Source organism: Heliconius melpomene, chromosome 4 (assembly GCF_056956725.1).
Source record: "Heliconius melpomene rosina isolate 202511_hmr_F chromosome 4, ASM5695672v1, whole genome shotgun sequence".
NCBI lineage: Eukaryota > Metazoa > Arthropoda > Insecta > Lepidoptera > Nymphalidae > Heliconius > Heliconius melpomene.
This window is the reverse complement of record NC_140392.1, coordinates 3,639,318-3,662,023: the sequence shown is the minus strand read 5'-3', so window position 1 is coordinate 3,662,023 and position 22,706 is coordinate 3,639,318. Positions and strand designations below refer to the sequence as shown.

The 22,706-nt window shown below is 32.4% G+C and overlaps 1 protein-coding gene across 1 annotated transcript in view; it reads left to right on the top strand.

The window, feature by feature from the left end:
• LOC146539469 (protein amalgam-like) overlaps positions 1-22,706 on the top strand; it is a 70,855-nt gene that overhangs the window by 31,796 nt on the left and 16,353 nt on the right. Inside the window, exons 3-4 of the mRNA XM_085208443.1 lie at positions 7,307-7,479; positions 19,461-19,668. Coding sequence (XP_085064569.1) covers positions 7,307-7,479; positions 19,461-19,668 — 381 coding nt within the window. The remainder of the gene's footprint in view (positions 1-7,306; positions 7,480-19,460; positions 19,669-22,706) is intronic.

Below are 22,706 nucleotides of genomic sequence, written 5' to 3'. Positions count from 1 at the left end.
GGAATTAATTTATTTCTTTCTTTTAACTTCATACTGTGGAACCTTACGTTACCCATAATGTACTAGGTTCCCTTCCCTAGAGGCTTCTTTATAGACTTCCCGTCTATTCCCCTTGTATGGTGAAACTTAACGCCGCACTTTATCTGCAAGAGCAGGGAAAATAATTAAATAAGAACTGACTCTGATAATTATTATAATAGCCATGATTTATAATGAAATATTTCGTGTTAAATAATTAAGGCGTTAAACATGATCTAAGTATCAAATGTCTCGAGCAAGGTTGTTTGCCTAGGTTGTTTGTAGAATCGAATATTTGGTATACAACGGAAACTATTATTCTATTATCCACAAATCTAAGCAAATAATAATTAATTTTAAATATATTATACTTTGAGGCCAGTCGTGGCGCAAATTGTGACTATAAACACGACAGTTTTGTGGCTTCAATACCCACTCGTGGAAATGAAATATTTAATATTTCCATTTTCTTTACTCGGGTTTCAATGTAAAGCGTGGTCTTGAGTTTCGCCACTCAACACGCGATGCCTTCAGAATTGGGCGGAAAAAGGGGAACGCCTTAACACTAGGTTCCCTCTGCCTATCCTGCTATGTGCGGGACACAACGTCACGCTAAAAAACTAAGTATTTTTAATTATTCACTTAAAAATACTACAAATTTCACATCATTATTATTTTTGTAAAAAAAACCTGCTATAATATACGAGAAAAACTAGAACAATACAGTACAATGGGCTAATGTCTAATGTGCGTATACTGCTATTGTAATACAATACAATTCTTTTCTATATCCAACTAGATTTTTCATTATAAGACATAATGCGGGCAATTTCTATACATAAAATATTTTTTGTAGTGCTATTTTGGCGAATTTGAGTAGGTATTATATGGTTTTATAAGCAATGATTTTTTGTTCAAAGCCCATTTGGGGAAATGTTTATATTCTCATTCTATTGTCTATATTCTAGTTTCACACCAAATATAGCAGAATAGACAGAGGGAGTCTAGTTAAGCCATTCCACATTCAACTTTCCGCCATATTCTAGAGGCATTGCTGGCTTTGCCTCAACACTAGAGCGAAGAAATGAAAATATTAAATACCTCGATTGGAACTCGAACTTAGAACCTGTAGTATTTACAATTACACGCTGGTGCCCCTACGCCACAACTGGCCTCGAAATATACACGTGAGATATAAAAACAAAATACTACAACTAATACTACAACTACGTAAGTACATCAAGTAAGTAAGTGAGTGAAGGAACTCAACGCCCTGCTTTGCCTGGACACTAAAACGAAGAATAGAAAATATTTCATTCGTTTCCTCGATTGGGAGTCGAACTTACGACCTGCAGCGATAACAATCATTGACCTCGAAATATACTCTAGAGATATAAAAAGGAAAACACGTTACATCAGGTTAGTATGAGGGTGCCCACACGTTAATTACAGAATGCTGAAAGCTCTCGTGATAGATCGCCTGTTCATCAAGAATAATGGCCCATTCGACCAACTTTGGAAATTATTCGCTCGTTCATTAGTACTAGGTCTTAGATACTTTGTTTTGCTTAATTTACTATGTTACTATTGTTATTATTTGTATCGACCTAATTCGGGCTGTTCTTTACAATTTCACGTTCATTAACTATGTACAATGGAATTCTAAATTAATTAATGTATATTGAAACAGTTGGGTTTAATTTAGTTTGAGTATGCGAATTGTGGGGATAATGTGAAGATGAAAATATATATATTTTTTTATGATAAGTATTAATTGTATATGTAAACAATATTCTAATTAATATATGTATATGATGAGAAAAGAAAAGCTTTAAATCTGACAGCCTGAATGTAATGTCTGTAGGTCTGCGGAAAATGGAAAAACAATGTCTTATTTAAGAATAATATGACAATAAATAACTAGAGCGAAGAAATGGAAATATAAACGTATGTAAATATTTCACTTCCTCGAGTGGGGATCGAACCCACAACCGTCGCGTTGCAGTCAAACCCTTGATCTGCTGCGCTGCTCACGTTAATATTCTCGCAAATTTTTATATATTAATTTTATTATTTTTTTGTTTATTGTTTTCATATTTAGTTCAATTTTAACAAAGCAATTCAAGATTAAAATAAAATTACACGAATTAATTAATATTATGACAAAGAACAGAGAAAATCAAACATGATTATATAATATCTCAAGACAATAGGAACAAAAACAAAAGTATGACCCCAAAATACATTTACATAATTATTCCTTCTATTTAATTCGCAAGAACACCTAAAATTATGTCAATTAATAATTTCACAAATTAGTTTAGTTAAACAAAAACGGCCGTTGTGGTTCAGTGGCACGAGGGTGTGACTGTAACGCGACAGTTGTGGGTTCGATCCCCATTTGAGGAAGTGAAATATTTATTTACATTTATATTTCCAATTCTTCGCTCTGGTGATAAGGCAAAGCTGCCACTCAACATGCAATGCCTCCACAATTCGGCAGAAAGTGGGCATCAGTCTTAACGCTAGGTTCCCTCTGCCTACCTTACTGTGTGCGGGAAACAAGGTAAAGCTGATTTAAAAACGTACAAATATAATCGCGTTACTGGCGGTTAGTAATAAAAACGTCACTTTTCTTTTCAACAAATGATTTATATCCCTTCATTAGCGCGAACACATTGAATGAAAGTGTTAAAAGTGCTATACTGATTGATTACCCTATCCGAGCTGAGTATGGGAGATAGTGGAATATGAGGTGGGAGTGATGACTCTATATCCAATATCGGTAGCGAAGTAGAATGAAAAGGACAGTCCTGACGCAGGGATACAAGACGACTGGTACGACTACGATTGGTTATGGGTTCGATCCCCACTCAACACATGAAATATTTATTTAAATTTATATTTTCATTTCTTCGCTCTCAACATGCAACTACAGAATTCGCCGGAAACTGGGGAGCAGAGTGTCTTAATAATAGGTTCCTCCTCCATATCCTGCGGAATACAGTGTAAAACGAATTTTAAAATTATAAACAAACATTTTAAAATTAAAGACAACGGCAATTATTTAATATTTGTCTTTCTATGTTATAGTCAAAGGTCGATATGGAGTCTTTCTCGGTATGATTAGTTTATCCTAGCCTTTGCGAAAACCCCGAAATAAATTCTATTTTCAGTTTTTCTTTGATATATTTTTAGTCAAACATTGAAGTTCCTACATTTTCAATCAAAGATTGAAACAAAAATAATCTGCTTCGGGCTTTGCCTGGTCGATCCTAGAAGCGACTGACAGAGTCAGTCAAACATCGATCTATTTTAGAGGAATCAATTAATGGTATTCTTTTTATTTTGAAGATGTACCCAACTGTCATCGTTAATTTTAAAATCATTGTCTATAATATTCTACATATCTATCTCCCTAAAAATAATTTAATTTACGTTAGCTTTACGCTGTATACCCCACACCCCACTCAGAGGGAACCTAGTTAAGATAGTCCTTGTTGATTGGTCTCAACGTCACGCTTTGCCTTGACACCAGAGCGAAGAATAAAAATATTAAACTTACTTATATTAAACTAACTTACTTCATTTCCTCAAATGGGGATCAAACCCACAATCAGCCGCTTTCGCAATCACACACTAGTTCCACTACACCACGACTGGCATCAACCATCAGGCACAACATGGTTTTACTTTTTTTTTCTATAAAAGTTTAATATAATACAATATCTAATTAAGAAGGTAAACACAAAACAGCCTTATTTGAGTTTGGCAGTGTTCCTAGATATTTATACTGGGCAGCGCGCCAGATCAATGTTATCAATATGTACCTTAGTACTCGTATCTTAGTGTCACAGATTGACCAGACCAGTAAATGCAACAAACAGTGCATGTTTCGTTCTAACTGTAATTGAATATCTATATATTTGTGAACAAATGTTCCTCCCAGGTTCCCTCTGCCTACCTTGTTATGTGTGGGAGACAGCGCGAAGCCCAAAAATTATCTATGATCTACGGTAGCGTATTCTTAAGTTCTTAAATCATTTTGTCCAGTGGGAATCGAACCCACAAACATCGCGTTAAAAAACACACGCGCCAAGACGGCCTTATATATTCATTAGGTATAATGTATATAAACAATAAAAATAATATCTAAGTAGTATATATCATGGATATTTTTACTTTATTTATATTATTGTTTCTACGTTTTTAAAGCCTGCATTTGCAAACTAAAGGCCATCTGTACCAAGACAAGTGAACAGGTTATATAATCTTATATAAACATTTCATCTCATCGAAAGGGGATCGGACCAGTCGGTTTTACAGTCACACTTTGTGTCCCTGCTCTACAATAGGCCTCTACATTATATTTTTTGTAATTTATAAAGATACTAGCGGACCCGAACGCGGCTACGCCCGCTTGAACTATACGAATATTTGTTAAATATATTTATGAAATTATTCTCATTTTGTGTGACGTTTTCGTTGACGACGACGTGCAAATCGTTGCTTAGCAACGGTCGCATAGCGAGGGTTGTTATTAATATGGCGGAATAAATTGCATGTCAAATTAATAAATATTTTCTAATCGAAAATACTACAAATATGAGAAAAAAAATTATCCTATGTTCATCCCGAGACCCTCAAGTATCTCTATATGAGTATATTATCATAATTAATTTAGCGGTTTGGGCCTGATTGCGTAAAAGACAGACAGACAGACAGACAGAGTTACTTTCGCATTTATAATATAGGTATGGATTATTATAAAAATAATCTCTATAGAATCAATAGAAGAATGTCCCCACACGATGGAGAAATCTTCAACATATTTTAAGCCAGGAAGCTACTTTAAACATCTATATTTTATCGTTAAACTGGGTTACATTGAAACGAATGACTTTATAAATTAAAAACGTAGAAAACACAAATATAAGGTGTCGAAACTTAGAAAATAAATTTTACAGTGTTTTAAAGTAAAAGAAATTAAAAATGATAGTAATATTCCTTTTAACTATGTGAGAAGTTGTTGTAAAACTATTAATTTTACTAATTAAAGCTTTTGATGTTAACAGAAAAGTATAACTTATAATTAATGACGGTAGCCAGCTTCTGAGGAAGATTTCTTTTTATGTCAGTCACCTGATTAGGAAATTTTTAATAGTGATAAATTACTTTCCAAAATAAAGGAAACAAGTGTATATTATTAGCTATAGGAATAAAGATAAGATTTTTCTTTTTCTCTTTTAAATTTTTGTGGGCAGAGTGGTGGACCTCAACGGCACGCTTTGTCCTTGTTACCAGAGCAAGGATAGGGAAATAGTTTATTCCCGCGAATGGAAATCGAACCCCTGACCGACGTGTTTTCTATCAGACTAGCTATTATAGCTATTGACTATTATTAACATAATAAGAAAATAAATATTTAGACTATTCGCTAACTAGAAAATACCGTGTTACAAGCGTCTAAGAATTTTAAAGTAGATTGATAGGAACGTATGGCTTAATATGCAAGACCGGTTGGACGCTTTCCAAGACGCAGGTTCGAGTTTCGCTTTGATTTTTTTTTAAAGTTTTTAAATTTCATTTTTATTTATTTAACATTTTTATTTCCTCGCTCAAATTTTATATAAGTATTTTATATTATTTTTTTTGTAACTAGAAGTCATATACTACTCGCCAGAGATAAAATATTCAGTTTCACTTTGTATCCCGCACACAAGCAGGTTAGGCAGGAACCTAGTGTTAATACACTATGTTCCCCGCTTAATTCTGGAGGCATTGCGTGTTGAGTGGCAGAACTAAACGCCGCATAAAAGTTATGGATAAATAGCTAATCTTAGTAGAAATTAATAAAATAACATTCACATACAGTCATACATACATATATGAATATTATATACATAATAATATGTATATAGTTAAGTCCTTGAGTTGCCATGTTTACTGTAGGTAAGTAATTGCTGCACGGTGTTTACTAAATATAATGCAACTAGAAAGTGCATGTGAAAATGAGCCTTATTGCAACCACCTTAAGATATATTTTGATAAATGCAAATGTAACGTTGCAAGCTTAAGCTGTGACTACAATATAATATAAGGTGAATGTATGAGAATTGTACTATGTGAACACATGCATATATTGCCTTAATAATTGTTATCATTTACTGTCGGTGATATATGTCATCTCTCTTGAATTATTATAATCAGCTTCAAGCTTTATCCCGCTCTCTGCTGTACCGCAGTGATAAGACACTCCGTTTCCCACTTTCTGCCGAATTCTGCAGGCTTGCGTTTTGATTGGCGGAACTCAACGCCGCCCTTAGCGTCGACCTGACGCGATTGCTGTGCCCCACGACTGGCCTTATTTCAAATATTTAAATTATTCATATAGCTAAACTAAACTTTTACACTCAAATATTAACTTACTACAGTATAATAAGAATATATTTCGTCCAAATAACCGTAAAATTATCTAAGGAACACTTAAGTTTTAGAAGCAGCATAATGAAATAGCTGGGGATTTTATTCGTCCACAATTTAACACACTGGCTCGTGGAGAATAGTAATGGCCTCGTAAAAATCGTGAGAGATGTTTCACAATCAATGGTAATATTAGAGTTGCCCAAACACCGCCCTACAGCCGCCCTAGTGCCGCCCTACAGCCGCCCTACCCAAACCTTTACCGATAAAAAGGGTCAACAATTTAGAAAAAAAAAGCACCAAGACTTAAATTTCTTTTTCCTTCCATTAAATTTGTTATGACATCGTCACCCAAGGATTTAGGCCCTGCAAAGAGACAGATAAAAGTGACGCCACTTTGAATAGCTTTACGAGCACTCCTAAATTTGTGTGGAGATTTTTTGATAGCACGTGAATAAAGTTGTAGCTGTATAAACAATTTTAGCTTAAGGTTATGTTTTCTGTAATTGGATAAGTGAATGTTTTTGTTTATATTATTTTGTAAATGTATATTTATATGCCAAACTAGTTTAATTTTAAGGATATTTTTGTTTTCTTGTTGAGTTCCACATGTAGAAGGAAGCTTAGTGTTAAGACACTTCGTATTCCGCCAATTTTTTCGAGACATTGCACCTTCAGTGGCGGAACTCAACGCCGCGCTTTTGCCTTAGTATCAGAGCAAAGAAATGAAAATATAATAAATAATTATTCATTCCCGAGTGGTGATAGAACCCATAACTGCTCCAACAAAATTGCTCCATGACGGCGTCACCTTTCTATTAATTTACATAACCATACATTAATAACATAATTTTCTTTGTTTCAGTGGTCAAAAGCAGCATGAGGTATCAAACAACGTCCCCGCTCAGCAGGGTGGGGCCGACGGTGTCACTTCGTGATAGTGAACCTAACTTCGTAGGTCCCATCGAGAATGTGACAGTTGCTTTGGGCAGAGAAGCCGTGCTCACCTGCTCCGTATCAGACATAGGGGATTATAAGGTACGTTCAGTGGTCTGGTACTGTAGTCATTTTGCCTTATTTGGAATGTGTTTGTTTCTTTGTTATATGTTTTTCATATATTATAACATTAATTATATGTAAAAGTTGTTTTAGATATAATGGGTATAAAATTGGTTTGAAAATCAAAAGTTAATTTTTTTTTTAATGTAAATGTAGACTGAAGTGGATTACTGGATCGTCGATTTTATTAAACGATAGAATACAATACCGTCGATAAATAAAGATTTCAATTATTTTTTCAAATTGAATATAACAAATTCATATATATTTTTTTTCTATTTCTAGATACTACAAGAACACAAATATTTTTCTATTGGATTTTTTAATGAATATTAAACAAGGTCATCAACGCGTTGCTCCAGAATAGATATCACGCCTTCCTTTTTATCTTAATTCGAACATTTCGAGCAAACTCAAATATTTTCCTCCATTATTATAATTGATTTGAACTGGCTCGCTGTTACAATCGTTAGTCTAATCGAGTCTATCTCAGGAACCGCCTTAATCTGTCATACCTTCCCAATCTACATAATTTTCTTCAACTCACATTATCTTCTTCAGGGAAAATTCAATGTGACAGCGCCATTTTGAATCTAACTTGAAATAAAGTGGATTAGAAAAAACTCTGTTCGAAATTTATATGTTCCATTATTCGGAGGTAATCTCGTTAAACTATTAAAAGATTATACAATACTTGGCTGAATGTAAACGCCGTAGTAGCGCAGTAACACAAACGTGTGACTGTTAAAGCAACGGTTGTGAGTACGATCCCCACTCGAAAGAGTGCATTATTATTTATGAATATTTTCATTTCTTCTCTCTGGTAATAAGGTAAAATGTAGCGTTGAGTTACGCCTCTCAACAAGCAATCCTTAAATAAATCGGTGGGAAGTAGGGGACGGAGTGTTTTTTCACTAGGTTCCCTCTACCTACCATCCTATATGCGGATACAGTGTCAAACCTAAAAAAAACATATTTTTTTAAATACCAATAAAATGCGTTATGCGTGGATCGAGACGTTTAAAAGATCGTTTAAGCGATACGTTGATGTCCACCACTCCTCGTATAGTTTCTTGAAATTGAACAACGATATGTCTTTTAATACTAGATTCTCTCTCAGAACGGTAAAGCTTAAAAAACATCTCTACATATAAAAACAACTACGATTTCCTACAACCCTTGTCTACGCTACACCATACACATAGGCTCTGAAAAAATGACCTAATGGTCTCATCTCCATCCCTAGGGAGCAATACTCTAGTCTTTCAATTCCGGGAGCAGCATACCCTTCGCCACCAATACACTTATTTGGACGCGTCCAACCGTCCATTCTGTACACGGTGCCCACTCACGCACCTATAAGACCCCTTGTGTTTTCATGCTTTAAGCTGTATTTTCGGGAAAGACTTGTTTACTGAAGGCCACTCATGTGATAATCCACAAGTTAGGTGAAAACATATTTTTTTTTTATTTACAAAAAAATAAAAACTTTGATGTCTATGCTATTACTGAGATATTGCTTAGGGTTTCCCTTTCACTTATACTGACGTACAATGTGCTTAGGTCGAGTGCGTATAACCACATTACTCGTATAAAGCCGATTAGTTCACAACGTATCTTCAGACGTGTTTCATAGTTACAAACAATATATGTTGAGATGAGGGCTCATCTGTCCATAGGGTGATTTAGAAGTAATTCCAGCGTGTATCCCGTGAATAGCAATGTGGGGGCAGGTAGACGAAATTGGGGGTTATACTGGGTTCCCGAGTCCTCCAGTTTATGTTTTTTTTACCAGAGAAATAAAATGAAAGCCACAAATGAGGCCCTCGTGACGAAGGGGCACAAGCGAGCGACTATAGGCACGACGGTTGTAAGTTCGATTTCCATTCGGGGATTGAAATTGTCATTTCCTCGCTCTGGTAATTAGGCAAAGCACCGCGTTTAGTTCCGTCACTCAACACGCAATACCTCGAGAATTTGGCAGAAAGTGGGGAACGCAAATGTCTTACATGGGAACGGAGTATCTTAACACTACACTTCTCAGGATCCCTCTGCCTACCCTGGTATATGCAGGATAGAGATGAAGCTGAAAAAAAATGTCCATTATAAAAGCTTTTATTTTTTAAACTACATCTTCTTGCTAACCATAAATAAACGTACAGAATATGCTCATTAACATAAATTAGGAAGCCAGTTCGCATTTACACAACGTTTGTAAGTGTTCAACTTGCATCCAGACAAGCTGAAACACCCACAATAATATATAGCTACCTATGCACTATAAACATTATTTCGGTTATTCCTAAAAAGATAAGATGAATTAGACAAGGGATATAGTTTTCTATCTTTTTTTAGTTAACGTAGAGTTAAGACACTACGATCCTCACTTTTCGCCCAATTTTCAAGACATTTCATGTCCAGATGTGGAATCATTAATGTGTTTTGAGACTGAAATTCATTATTTTTTTTCCCAAAATTTAATACATTCCATTTCACAACCACAAGTAAACCGATAAAGCGGAAGTCGCAAGCTATTTATTATTCGCTTTATACAAAACAGCTGCAGAGAACACCGCAAATGGCTGAAGAAAACATAATTAATGATGTTCTTCACTTTTATCTCCTAGATTTACTCTTTCACGTGTTTTTTTCGAAGAGTGGTTCGTAAATAACCTCGTTTATACGGGATCCATTTAGTGGTCCAATGACAAACGAGCTAACGTCGAACGGCGATCGATCACTAATGACATTTAAACAGTGTTTTAGATGATCCCGATGACTTGCTTTTCACCCCATAATCGAAGTTTTCCTGGGAAGTATAACGTCATCGTTTATTAGGGATTCATCTTTATTTTAATATTGGATTTTTTTTGTTTTAAATATGAAAATATATTTTTTTTTTCCCTAGCCTACACCATCCCATTGTTGGGCAAAGGAAAATATTTGGTTTTTATTATATTTTCTTTTAAAGTGAAATTGTTTTAACGTTTTGTTAGTATTATTTCATGCTAAACATAGAAAAATATTTTTAGAAAACTTAGAAAAGCTGATCGTAGCCAGGCTCGAACTCCTTTCTTGAAAATTTGATTTGAGTATAAATATAAAAGAAATCTATAATTTTTTGCTGCCTACCTACCCAAATATATAACTAATTTCACTAAACGACAACGACATTTTTTTTTAATTATAACAATAACGATATACTCGTAGTATAAAATATACGTCATCCGTTATCTGTCATCTGTCACTTCACTGGCTGAAATTATGAAAAATAAACACTTTGAAGGATCATATTTTTTTATAATAATTTAGTAGTATTTTTTAATAATTACTATATGATATAAAATTCCGACTTTATATTAATGTACTATTATGTCATAATACACGAGAGTATTTTAATACAAAATACATATAGAAAAGGTTTCACCTATTAGGAATACCTTCGTACATTTACTATCGACCAATTCAGATTTGAAGATAAATTAGTTTTGGCTCAAGTCGAACTAGTTCCTCCAATTATATTTGACCGCTACATTATAAGATTAGGGTCAAACTATTAATTAGTTCAATAGAACTAAATTAATCTTATTTATAAATATATTATTAGGTTATTTATGGATATATAACTTTATTATATGTTTGTTAGTAAGAGTCCAAAAGCTTAACAATGACATTACATAGAATTTTAATGTAAAATAATTATTCAATTCAATTCTATATTAAAACATTATCATTATTAAAAAAAATATAAAAAAGAAATAAAATAAAATTTTAAATAGGAAGGAAGATAACGAGAAACCATTTTGACCTAGCCACCTATCATATTGATATTTATGTATCTAGAGAAAAAATTACAAGCAGAAATATTAAAAAAACCATGTTGAATTAAGTCGAGTAAAATTTGTATCTGTATTTTATATTAAAAGTATTTTTTTCTGAAAAAATAACCATCTCGTTTTATATACAGTGAAAAATTTAACTTTGGTTGTAAGAAATCCCGCACATTTATTATTTTTTTTATATTAAACAAAAGATGTAAAATAAAAGCAGACAGACTGACGTTTACAAATATTGAGATATTTTAATGAATCAGTTTTTCAATTTAAACGTGAGATAAAAATCAACAATATTCCGATTTTTTCTTTTGTTTCATGATACTTCTTTTCATTTAAAATTAAAAGTTGAAAGAAAAATAAATAAGTAAATTTTGTATACAATTGGAGAATACAGTATTCAAGTCTATATTTTATACATTCGCCCCTATATATATGGATGCATCCTTACAGCACCGTCGTTGGTAATTGGCAATCACTCTGAGTGCGAGTTCGAATCTGTGAAATATATACATACAATATATAGTAAAAGACCGATGTCAGTAATATTAATAGTCATAAAGCTAGAGATAATTAAAGAAAAAACACTAACTAACTAACTAACTAACAAGAAAAGGTGTAATTTTCTAAGTCTAAAATAATAAGTTTATACCGACGCACGCATAATTCTCATTAACGCTAAATAAAAGCTATTCAGAACGTTTGTTTTTATTACAGAAAATTAGTAAGCTCGCAATCTTTTAGCGCAAATGTTTGCGAAGAATTAAATGCATGCTGCACTCTACAGTTAATAGAAACGGGCCGTGTGTTTAAATGTATTTAAATAGGGAAGTCTTGTTTATTCTTTAATTTTTCTAGTCTTTTACATTAAATGTATATATAAATAAAATCTTTTATGGAAGAGGACTTTTACTTATACTTTTCTAATAAGTACATAATAATATTTGTTATCTTGTGTATTTTAGTGATGTGAGGAAAATTATTGTTGTCGTAATTAGGTATTTTTATTAATAGTTCGTGATTTGGGCTCCTTTACAATGCATTGCATATCCATCCATCCATCCATCAGCCTTTCAACGTCCACTGCTGGACATAGGCCTCCTCTAATTCTCGCCACTCCGTCCGGTCCTGCACCCTTTGAATCCAGCGGATTCCCGCTGTCTTCTTAAGGTCGTCGAATTGTCATTGCATATAATGACAATTAAAATATGAAGAAAAAAACATTTAAAAGATTACATATTACATTTTGTAGTGATGTAAAGCTAAAATAATTCATTAGTTGCATTATGTGACCCTGGCGGTATATAAAATAAGAAAAGCAGCATATAAAAAGGTTTTCGGCAGCTACGAAACTCGATGGGCAGGTCCTAGACCAGCTGGAGCAACGATCTGGTCGTGGCAACCTATTGGATGCAGGTAGCATAGGGCCGACTAACGTGGAGATCTCTGGAGGAGACCTATGAGCGACGTCGAAAGGCCGATGTGATGAAGATAATTATTTATATACATTTTTAGTCCGATATAACTTGTTTTTATATTATTTCTTATTAAACAAATTGCCAAAATAAAAGTAAATAACATACCCAACAAAGACCAATTCAGAAAAATAAAAGCCAAGAAAGAAAATACGAGTATTAAAGGCGATATAAGAATTACAAATATATCCCTTTAAAGCACTAAAAAGCTCCTGAAAAGTGTTTATTACAGAACAAGTATTGTCATTATCTTTTTTCAGTATATGTTTATACTATTTTATATTGTGAATAGAAATAAAAGCCTGTGGAAGACAGCTAAGCCTTATTTTTACTGAAATTGGAATAATATTTAAGAAAGAACATACATGTTTAGTTATTATTGAAAATACAGTAATTGATACATATTTTCTAGAATTTAATACTTGATACTACTACATATTTATTCTATTCTATTCTTCAATATCCACGTCCATATCCATTATCATATACCTAATATTAAGGAGATTTACGCTTCTCTGGATGTATTAGCAGTTAGGGAAACTAGGGAGAATGAAAGGGAAGGGAGGGAACCTACTGTCAAATCTTCAACTACCCCCCCCCCCTCCCATTTTTATACCACAGATTTACGCTTTTCTGGCTTTTTAGCAGTTACGGAAACTAGGGAGGGAGTGAGTGAGTAAGGGAGGGAACCTAGTGTTAAATCTTAACCTCCCCCACCCAATTTTTGAGACATTGTTTTTATAAATTTTTGAGACATATTTATTTAATGCATTTTAAACAACTAAGTACTGACCAAGTTGCACGTGAAAAGTACTTTGTAAATCAAAACGATGCTATATTTCTGAGACGTGCAAACTTGGTCGTCAGCTTCAATTTACTTTCAATCCACCCGCCGTGACCAGTCGAGCGGCAAATTGATTTGCATTTCGAGGCGCTACCTGATTATTCTCCGCTTTCTTTTGCTATCGTTCACTATAAAATATTATTAAATAACACACCTGCTATGTACTCTAAAAATTCATTTATTATTTTTTATAGTAAATAGTATTATTTCTTATGAAGAAAGCAGCGTTATTATTTCGTCATTTACTTTTTTATTCGTGCCTCAAAACGTAAAAAGTGTCCGCCTGTTCGTCTCCATCTGTAAAGACCATTTGTCCCGAGATCCTGTAATATACCAAGCTGAAATATCAAATATTCAAGTTTATGGCCCCTTGAAGCTTAGAAGAAAATCAAGCTTCTAAATCAACACATTCACAAGATAAGAACTCATATGCACCGATTAACACAAACAAATTTCCAATTGAAAAAGTAAAAATGATATTTCATACAAATTAATATTCTTTTTAATACAACGAAACGCCAGAAACACGTCGTTAAGTTCAAACATAAATATTTATAAATATTTAAATGAAAATTAATAAATTTGTACGTGAAAAGTTAGTCGCCGGTGTAATTCTGTTCCAGTCCGCTCTCTCTCGCCTCTGTGACCATCTGAGCGGAAAATTCATTTGTATTTCAAGGCGTTACCTTATTAAGCTTTTCTTTCTTTCCTTTAATGTGCTTCTATATACATAAAATTAAGATAACGAGATTTATAGAGCAGCAAATTAAATTTGTAAATATATTCAATCTTTGTTGTTCCGTTTGTTGTTTTATGCTCTTGCGGAAATACAAAGAGCTGTCTCATTTAGACTGAAATAATTGCATGTGTACTTAGTATTATGAGGTAACTTGTTTATTTATTTTTTTATTTAAACTAGCATGTTTTCTAATGAATATGAAAATGTCAAACGAGGCAAGTCATGGAACAGGGGCACAAGCGTGTAACTGTAAACGTAACAAATTGTGGGTTCGATGCCCACTCGAGGAAATTAAATTTTATTTAAATTCAAATTTCTATTTCTTTGCTCTGGTGTCGAGGCAAGCGCGGCGTTGAGTTCCGCCACTCAACACGTAATGCCTCCAAATTTCGGCGGAAAGTGCGAAACGAAATGTCCTAACACTAGGTTCCTTCTGCTTACCCTGTCATGTACTGCCGGATAAAGCGTGAAGGTGAGGAAGAGGCTATGAACATTTAAAAAAAAACATGTATGGCACATATTATATTAATATTTGGGTATGGGTAAATCCCAATTTTGGTGCCGATTAATTACTTTAGATTAAACTTGGGTACACTATTTATTATATGCCTGAAACAAAATACAGTCCCAAATATGGATTGCAAAGGGGAAACTGTTCCAAAAGAATGTTGACATGGTGAAAGCTCAGGAACTACGGATGACTATTTGACCATCGCTTTTTGACAGCTTGACACCCAGCACCTAGCACTTCTTCTTCCCTCGTCTAGAAATTGCGCTCGGAAGACAAAGATTATCAAACGAAGAGGACACCACCTCCGTGAACAATTTTCGTCCAGTACTAACTATTTTGGCTACAGAGATGGAAGCATTGCTGGGAGAAGTTTATAAGGTTACAAGAAGATAATATAGAAAGGTTTTCTATTTAAAACATGAACTTACAAGTATAGCATAGTCCCAAATAAGCCACAAGTACCGTAGCACGATTAAATATTCTAAAATATTCTATGAGCCTACTAAAACCGAATGACGCGTCGTTAAATCCCGGCCATGTTTAATTCGAACGAGATCCGAAGCAAAATATTATCAAGAGCAAATCCATTTTTAATATTAAATTCCACATTTCCATATTAAAAGGAGATTACAATATAATTTTCAATATTGAAATATACGATTTCTGTTAATATACGAACGAACGAATGAACGACGAGCACACCCAATTCATTTTGTTCTTGTAATATTAATTCTAAAGTTTTTTGCAATTTTCTACTTGCATGCTGTCAACGCACTTGACATGGTTTTACCGTTGAATATTAAAAGGGGGAGATTATGCAAAGTACTATGGGATAGCGACAATTTGAATCTAGTTACATATTCTTTTTAAATGATAAAAATTGCGTTAAAATTATTCTATGTTTTAAAGTGTTTAACTCATTACCTGCTTTGGGTTAAATATTTTTTTTATATTTTTATTCTGAATGTGAAACGTGAAATTACATCAAGCACTATGTGAATAATAAATATATTTATATGTATAATATGAAGTTACTACATGTATGATATCGCAATATATATATATATATAGGTACCAGAAGTGTATATTTAAATTAAGGGCTCGTGGTTCAAGGGCACAAGCGTGACACTCTAAACGCTATAGGTTGTGAATTCGATTCCCACTCAAGGAAATAAAATATTTAATATTTTCATTGGCTCGTTTTGGTAACGGAACGACCTAACATTAGGTTTCTTCTGTTTACCTTCAACGAGTGACTTTTTAAAAATTGACATAAAACACGAAAAGAGTTTTAATAACACTGCGATTAACCTTTTATACACAAACTATTTTTACTTTTACAAAATCTACTATAGATCAATTATAAGATAACTGAAACTGTTTTTAGGAATAAGTTGAGAGCCCAGACAATCTCGATTGATCTAATAATGAAAAACTAAGTGTTTGGACCTCCCATGAGTTAAATATAAACAGTTCAATAATTCGCTACGACTTTGCAGATATAATTATTTCAGTAGAAAGAATTACATTATAGATTTTGGTTTATATGTGGATAATATTTTAAACTATTTTATAATAATAATATTCCCCTTATTTTGAAAAATAAAAAAAAAATGTTACCTTTATGTAGACAAACTTTAACACTCTGTCGCTATATTAAAATTTTTCTTTGGAATTTCTATATATTAAGTACATATAATTTAATAAAAGCTATGTTTTTTTAAAAAACATGCCTGTACGTCTGTACGTTTGTTCACGGTAATCTCAGAAACGGCTTAATTGATTTAACTGTAGTGTTTTCATGTTTATTCAGTGTCTCTTTTATTTCAATCGACTTATAAATGAAAAAGTTATAACATTTTAAAGAACCTTGTTCGAGAAAATTGCTTGTTATAAATAACTGTTTTATAGAATTGGCTGGAACTTTACTTTTTATTATTATTTTTAAAATGTTATTATTATTAGGAAACGAAAGTAATGCCGATTAGTAAATTAATAATTGTGTAGTTCAAGCGGACGAAGCCGCTAGTGGGTGACTAATTAATAATATAAGTTTTTTAAAAATATAATGTTATTATATAAATAACTTTTGTTTAGTTATATAACATTTTGATTGTTTTTTTTTAGTAAGTTTAGTATGCTCTATACTAAAGCATTTTCTTTCAAAGAGTTTCGCTTTTTGCGATTACATTGAGCGAAAAGCGAAATTGGCAGGTGAGAGGAGAACGAAGCGAAATTTTCTTATATAATAAATATAATACTTTGAAACAATACTACAAAGCTAAAGTACATGCTGACAGTATGTACACATTCCCTGAACGCCTTAAACCAGATCTATTGTTACAAGTAGGACCAAGCTCCGAAATCCTTTGTTCAACGATAGAATATTAATGAACTTCATTTAACTGTATATACTTATGTTATGTACATTTGTATGTAAAAAGGTTATTCAGAACATTGAAGATATTAGATACTAGCGACCCGCCCGCGGCTTCGCCTGCGTGAACTACTTTATTATTAATTTCTGTCTCCATGGCTACGTCCTAGTGACGTCTATACAAAATTTGAAACTCCTAGCATTTGTAGTAACGAAGTTTCATACAAACTTTCGACCCCAAAAACAACCCCTTAGAAGTCGTATATTACAAATTCCCGTCTTAGCGAGCACCTACGAATAAGTAACTCCTATGCAAAATTTGAGATTCCTAGCACTTATAGTTTCTGAGATTTCGTGATGAGTGAGTGACCTTTCGATTTTATATATATAGATAGATAACAAAATTTAACTTGAATTATTTTATACTAGGTAATAACATTTTGTTAATTGTTACTTGTCCTATTTTCTTAGCTTTATATAAATGTATAATTTTTTTTAACTATTATTTTTATATAGAATCGTTTTCAATAAGTAACTCATAATTAAATAGAATATTGTAAAGTTAGTTCGTTAGTTAGCTCTACATATGAATAAGTGTATCATATTTTAAAATATCGGACATAAAAATAAATTTAAAATTTTCAGTTAACAGAAATTTAACGAAGCAGTTAACTGTATCGTAATATAAAATTCAATATTTAAACGAAAATATACGTATGACCATTAAATAATGTTACTCGTAGTAGCATTTTTAAACCTGAAATCAAATAATATTATACAATTAAAGTGTATTCATTATCATATTAAAATAATATATTAAAAGATATTTTTTAGCAATGTATAAAAAGCCAAAATAGCGGAATTTGAATTCGTGCCTCTTGGAAACCATCCATGAGTTTTGACCACTAAGCCATACGTTCTCATCAAGCTACATCGTTTCTTAAAAAAATAATTTTCTTTTCTAAAAAAATATTATTCTTTCCTAAGTGCGTAATAACACTTTGAATATATAAACATAAATATCAATAGATTTTAATTTAAATAATAATTTAGCCTCCAACTACTTCTGACACTTTTACATATTTAACTAAATGCCAACTCGTGCGCGCGTAATAAAAGCTTTATGTGACATCAAATTGTATTTAGTAAAACACAAAAGGATCCTAATACAATAAGTATTTCCCTTACCAGAGCATTCTTTCACGTGAAATTTAAAATAATAGGATTCCACTTGATTTCTGACCTCGGGAATGAAGCAATCGGTTTACGTTCTTTTACAACATTTTCATCCTGTAACCTTAATAATATCTTATTTCACAAATACTTTGAACGAATATACTTATATACTTTGAACAGATTTATTTACTGGAACGTTGAAAATACGGATTTTATTTGAACAATTTAGTATATTTTTCATCTACACTCATCCCCTTCCATCACTCTCGGATCTGCGAAGTCGACAATTTATGACTCGCAACTCGTATTAAGGATAAAATCTTCGATATTTTTTTATTGTTTGAAATCTAATAGATTTTTAAGATTGTATTATCTAATTGTAAATAATACCTTCATTTTCTGGCTATATTAGAACGAAGTCAACCCTGCATTATAATTTTCTGCATTTTTCCAAATTTTTTATGAAAGTGGGTCTTGAATCAACAACCGTCGGTCAACCAGAATCATTCCAAATATGCCAATGGTGTCAACATCGCCACCTCAAATATATTTTAGTCATAATTAATGCTCGACAAATAGACGAAAATTTTAATACCTGAATATTGAAGTGAATATGAATAAACAATAGCGTTGAAACAATATTATGCCTACAATAAGAAGCTTTTGTAAATTTTACGAGGAAATCTTTTTTGAATTTAATAAGATAAAATATATATACAAAGATATGTTTTAAATTATTATTTTACATATTAAGAATAAGGTTTGCTTCAATTTTATATCATTGTCCTGATTTGAATTTGGTTACAACAAAGAGTGTATGGATGAGTGAGTAGATGAGATGGTTAAATTTTACTTACAATGTAAGGAAGCTATTCATTATTATATAATGTTATTTATATTTCAATCACCAAATTGATTTAAATTCCGCCACTCAACACCACGAAAAATTAGGGACCGTATCTCAACAGAAGTTTCGCCCTCTCTACCCTTTTATTTTGTCCCCAGGTCGCGTGGATTCGAGCTGATGATCAAACTATTCTAACGTTGCACACCCGCTTAGTGACTCACAGCTCTCGCTACGCAGTCACAAATGATTCTCCAGGATCGTGGCAGCTGCACATCCGTCCTCTGAAAGTGGAAGACCGAGGGTGTTATATGTGCCAAATTAATACTAGCACTATGAAGAAACAGATTGGATGTGTGGATGTATTAGGTGAGGGCTATTTTACTTTTGTCATTTTAAAGTTATTTTTATTTTTTTCAATTACTATATTTTAAATAAGAAGGGCACAATATTTTTAAATGTTTATTTAAGTTTATATTTCCAATATATCCATGTTCTTCGCTCTGGTGTCGAGGCAAAAGCGCAGGATTGAGTTCTGCCACTGAACACGCATTTCCCCTAGAGTCTGGCAGAAAGTGGGGAACGGAGTGTCTTAGGTCTAGGTTCTGTCTAGGTTCCCTCTGCCTAACCTGGTGTGTGCGGGATACAGCGTGAAGCTGATTTTTATTTATTATTTGTATATGTTTTTAAGTTAAATTTTCCATTATATGGACTATATTTTATAAATAAAAGGTCACAGAGTATCTTGACCTCGGGTCTTCTGCTATATGCGGGATATAGGTGATGCTATGAATCACATACATATTTATTTATTTATTTATATAGGAAACCAACATAATGTACAATGCAATGAAACTAATGGGGTCATTTAGTAAATCGCCTCAATCATAGATGTCATGATATTGATTGTTGCTATTATTAGAATAGAACAGTCTGTCTTCAGTGCGATATAGCAAATACAATATGCAACTTTGTTGTTGGTACTAAAGACTGGTATTCTAGTCAAAGTTTCATCAACATGAACTCATCAATTATATTTACTGCTATTTAGCTATTACCTATACACAAAAACTATAATTTATTAGAATAATGTAATACTTATTACTTAAATATATGTTCTTTGTATGCTAGTATGTTATAAAAGCTTAAATTGAATAGAATAGAAGTTATTTCAATATATTTAATTAATTCTACGTATAATTGATTTTGAATAAGCTCTATTAATAATATTATGTATGACAAATATTAGGTACCATTTCCTGTCATTTCCAATTAATGACGATCGAGCGACTATATTACTTAATCGGCTTGATTGCTATAGATATGTATATATATTATAATTGGTGGTTTCCTTAATACTATAATCTACATATATAAAAAGATCGAAAGGTCACTCACTCATCACGAAATCTCAAAAACACGTGCTAGGAATCTCAAATTTTGCATAGGAGTTATTTATAGGACGTAGGTGCTCGCTAAGACGGGAATTTGCAATATTCGACTTCTAAGGGATTGTTTTTGGGGTTGAAAGTTTGTATGAAACTTCGTTACTCAAATTTTGCATGGACGTCACTTATAGGACGTAGGTACTCATGGAAACAGAAATTAATAATAACGTAGTTCACGCAGGCGAAGCCGCGGGCGGGCCGCTATATATATATATATATATATATATTATTATAACTAATGATATGTATTCAGTTTCATTATAAAAATCTATTGAAATAATAAGAAAAATAATAGTAACGATTTTTAGTTCTAATTTGTATAATAAATATATGTTTATTTTTATCTCGTTTTTTATAAATATTTTATCTGCCCAATGTATTATTATAATTTAAATTAAAAAAATTCTTAATCACTCCTATACAAAAAATTTCACGCCTCTCCATATTATTTTTAAATGTATCAAATTTAAAACATTCCTGTTCACACAATTTTCATAAAAATGTGGCTAAAGTTTGCATTCGGTTATCAAATATGTTGACTAGAAAATAGAAAATAGATTTAAAAATATATTTTTTTACTCTATATGGATAGTGAATATATATAATAAATATAGAGAAAAATAAAATAAAATATCATTGCAAAATAAAAAATCCCAATTTGTTTTTAGTTATCCTGCGCGACGTAGCACTATGCTACGGTCTACGTTATTTTACTTTATTTGCTGTCATCAACCTCTACGTATATGCCCTCTTGAAGTCTGCATTCCTTGTACGTGACTTCTTTTCAGTTATATTGACATTGAATATTCAAAGATTTTTTATACATTTTTATTTGAATATATCTAAAAATACATTTACTCTAAAACAAATATTAATGAATTCATAAGTGACAACCTAAGAACGTGTGTTGAAATATAAAATATATTATAATGGTTTCATAATTTTAACATTTTTAAAATGCTATCCACAATTAGAAAAGAAAAATACATTTTTAGAAACATATAAAAATTTGTAGCGGGAGCGGAACGTTTCTAAAAAAGTTTCATTTGAAATTTTGTACATATATTCAGTTGAAACTCATGTAGAAATATTCTCTATATATCTTTTCCTATTGCCATTAATCTCGGCGTATGTTGCCAGGATGTTTCTGTTTAATCTTCTCCATTTTATACGATTTTTAAGATTCTCAGTGGTTAGTCCATTGGCTCTCAAGTCCTACATCATGAAATGATACCAGTGCTTCTTTAAGCGTCCGAAGGGTCTAACTCCAGGAACAGACATAGCAAAGCATGTCCATCATATACAGTTCTTTCTTTCTAGAATAAACTTCTTCTTCTAACTTAGTGAGCTGCAGAACGACCACTTCTATTTCATAGTTATTCATTATTTCAAAATCTTAGGCCTATATTATCCAAATAATAAAATTAAGATACATTGTGTAATTAACACAAAATTAAAAATAAATTACTATTGTCAAACCAATTTGGCCTCATATTAAAATAGTTCAAAATATATACCTACATGAATAATTTTGTAATCGATATTGATATATACACACTCGTAGAGCAAATAAAACATAGTTGGAGCGCCCGCGCGGACCAGCGACGACCCGTAATCGCAAACACAAAAACATATTACATTCCTGCATAAACAATGATTAACTGTTTACGAACGACTAATATTTATCCTGTCTGGTGATAGCATGCATAACTAGCTTACAAAGGATTAAATAGATATGGAGATCCTTGTGTGAATGATCTATTGTATGATTAATTACATTATTATTTTAGCTTTATTCCAAGCCGGCCATGATGTAGAGGCATAAGCGTGCGATTATTACGTGCGTGGTACTACTGGTTATGGGTTCGATTCCTATTCGAGGAAATGATATATTTAACATTTTCATTTTTCTCGCTGTGGTAACTTGTTGAAACTTGGCTTTGCACAACTGCTGACCAG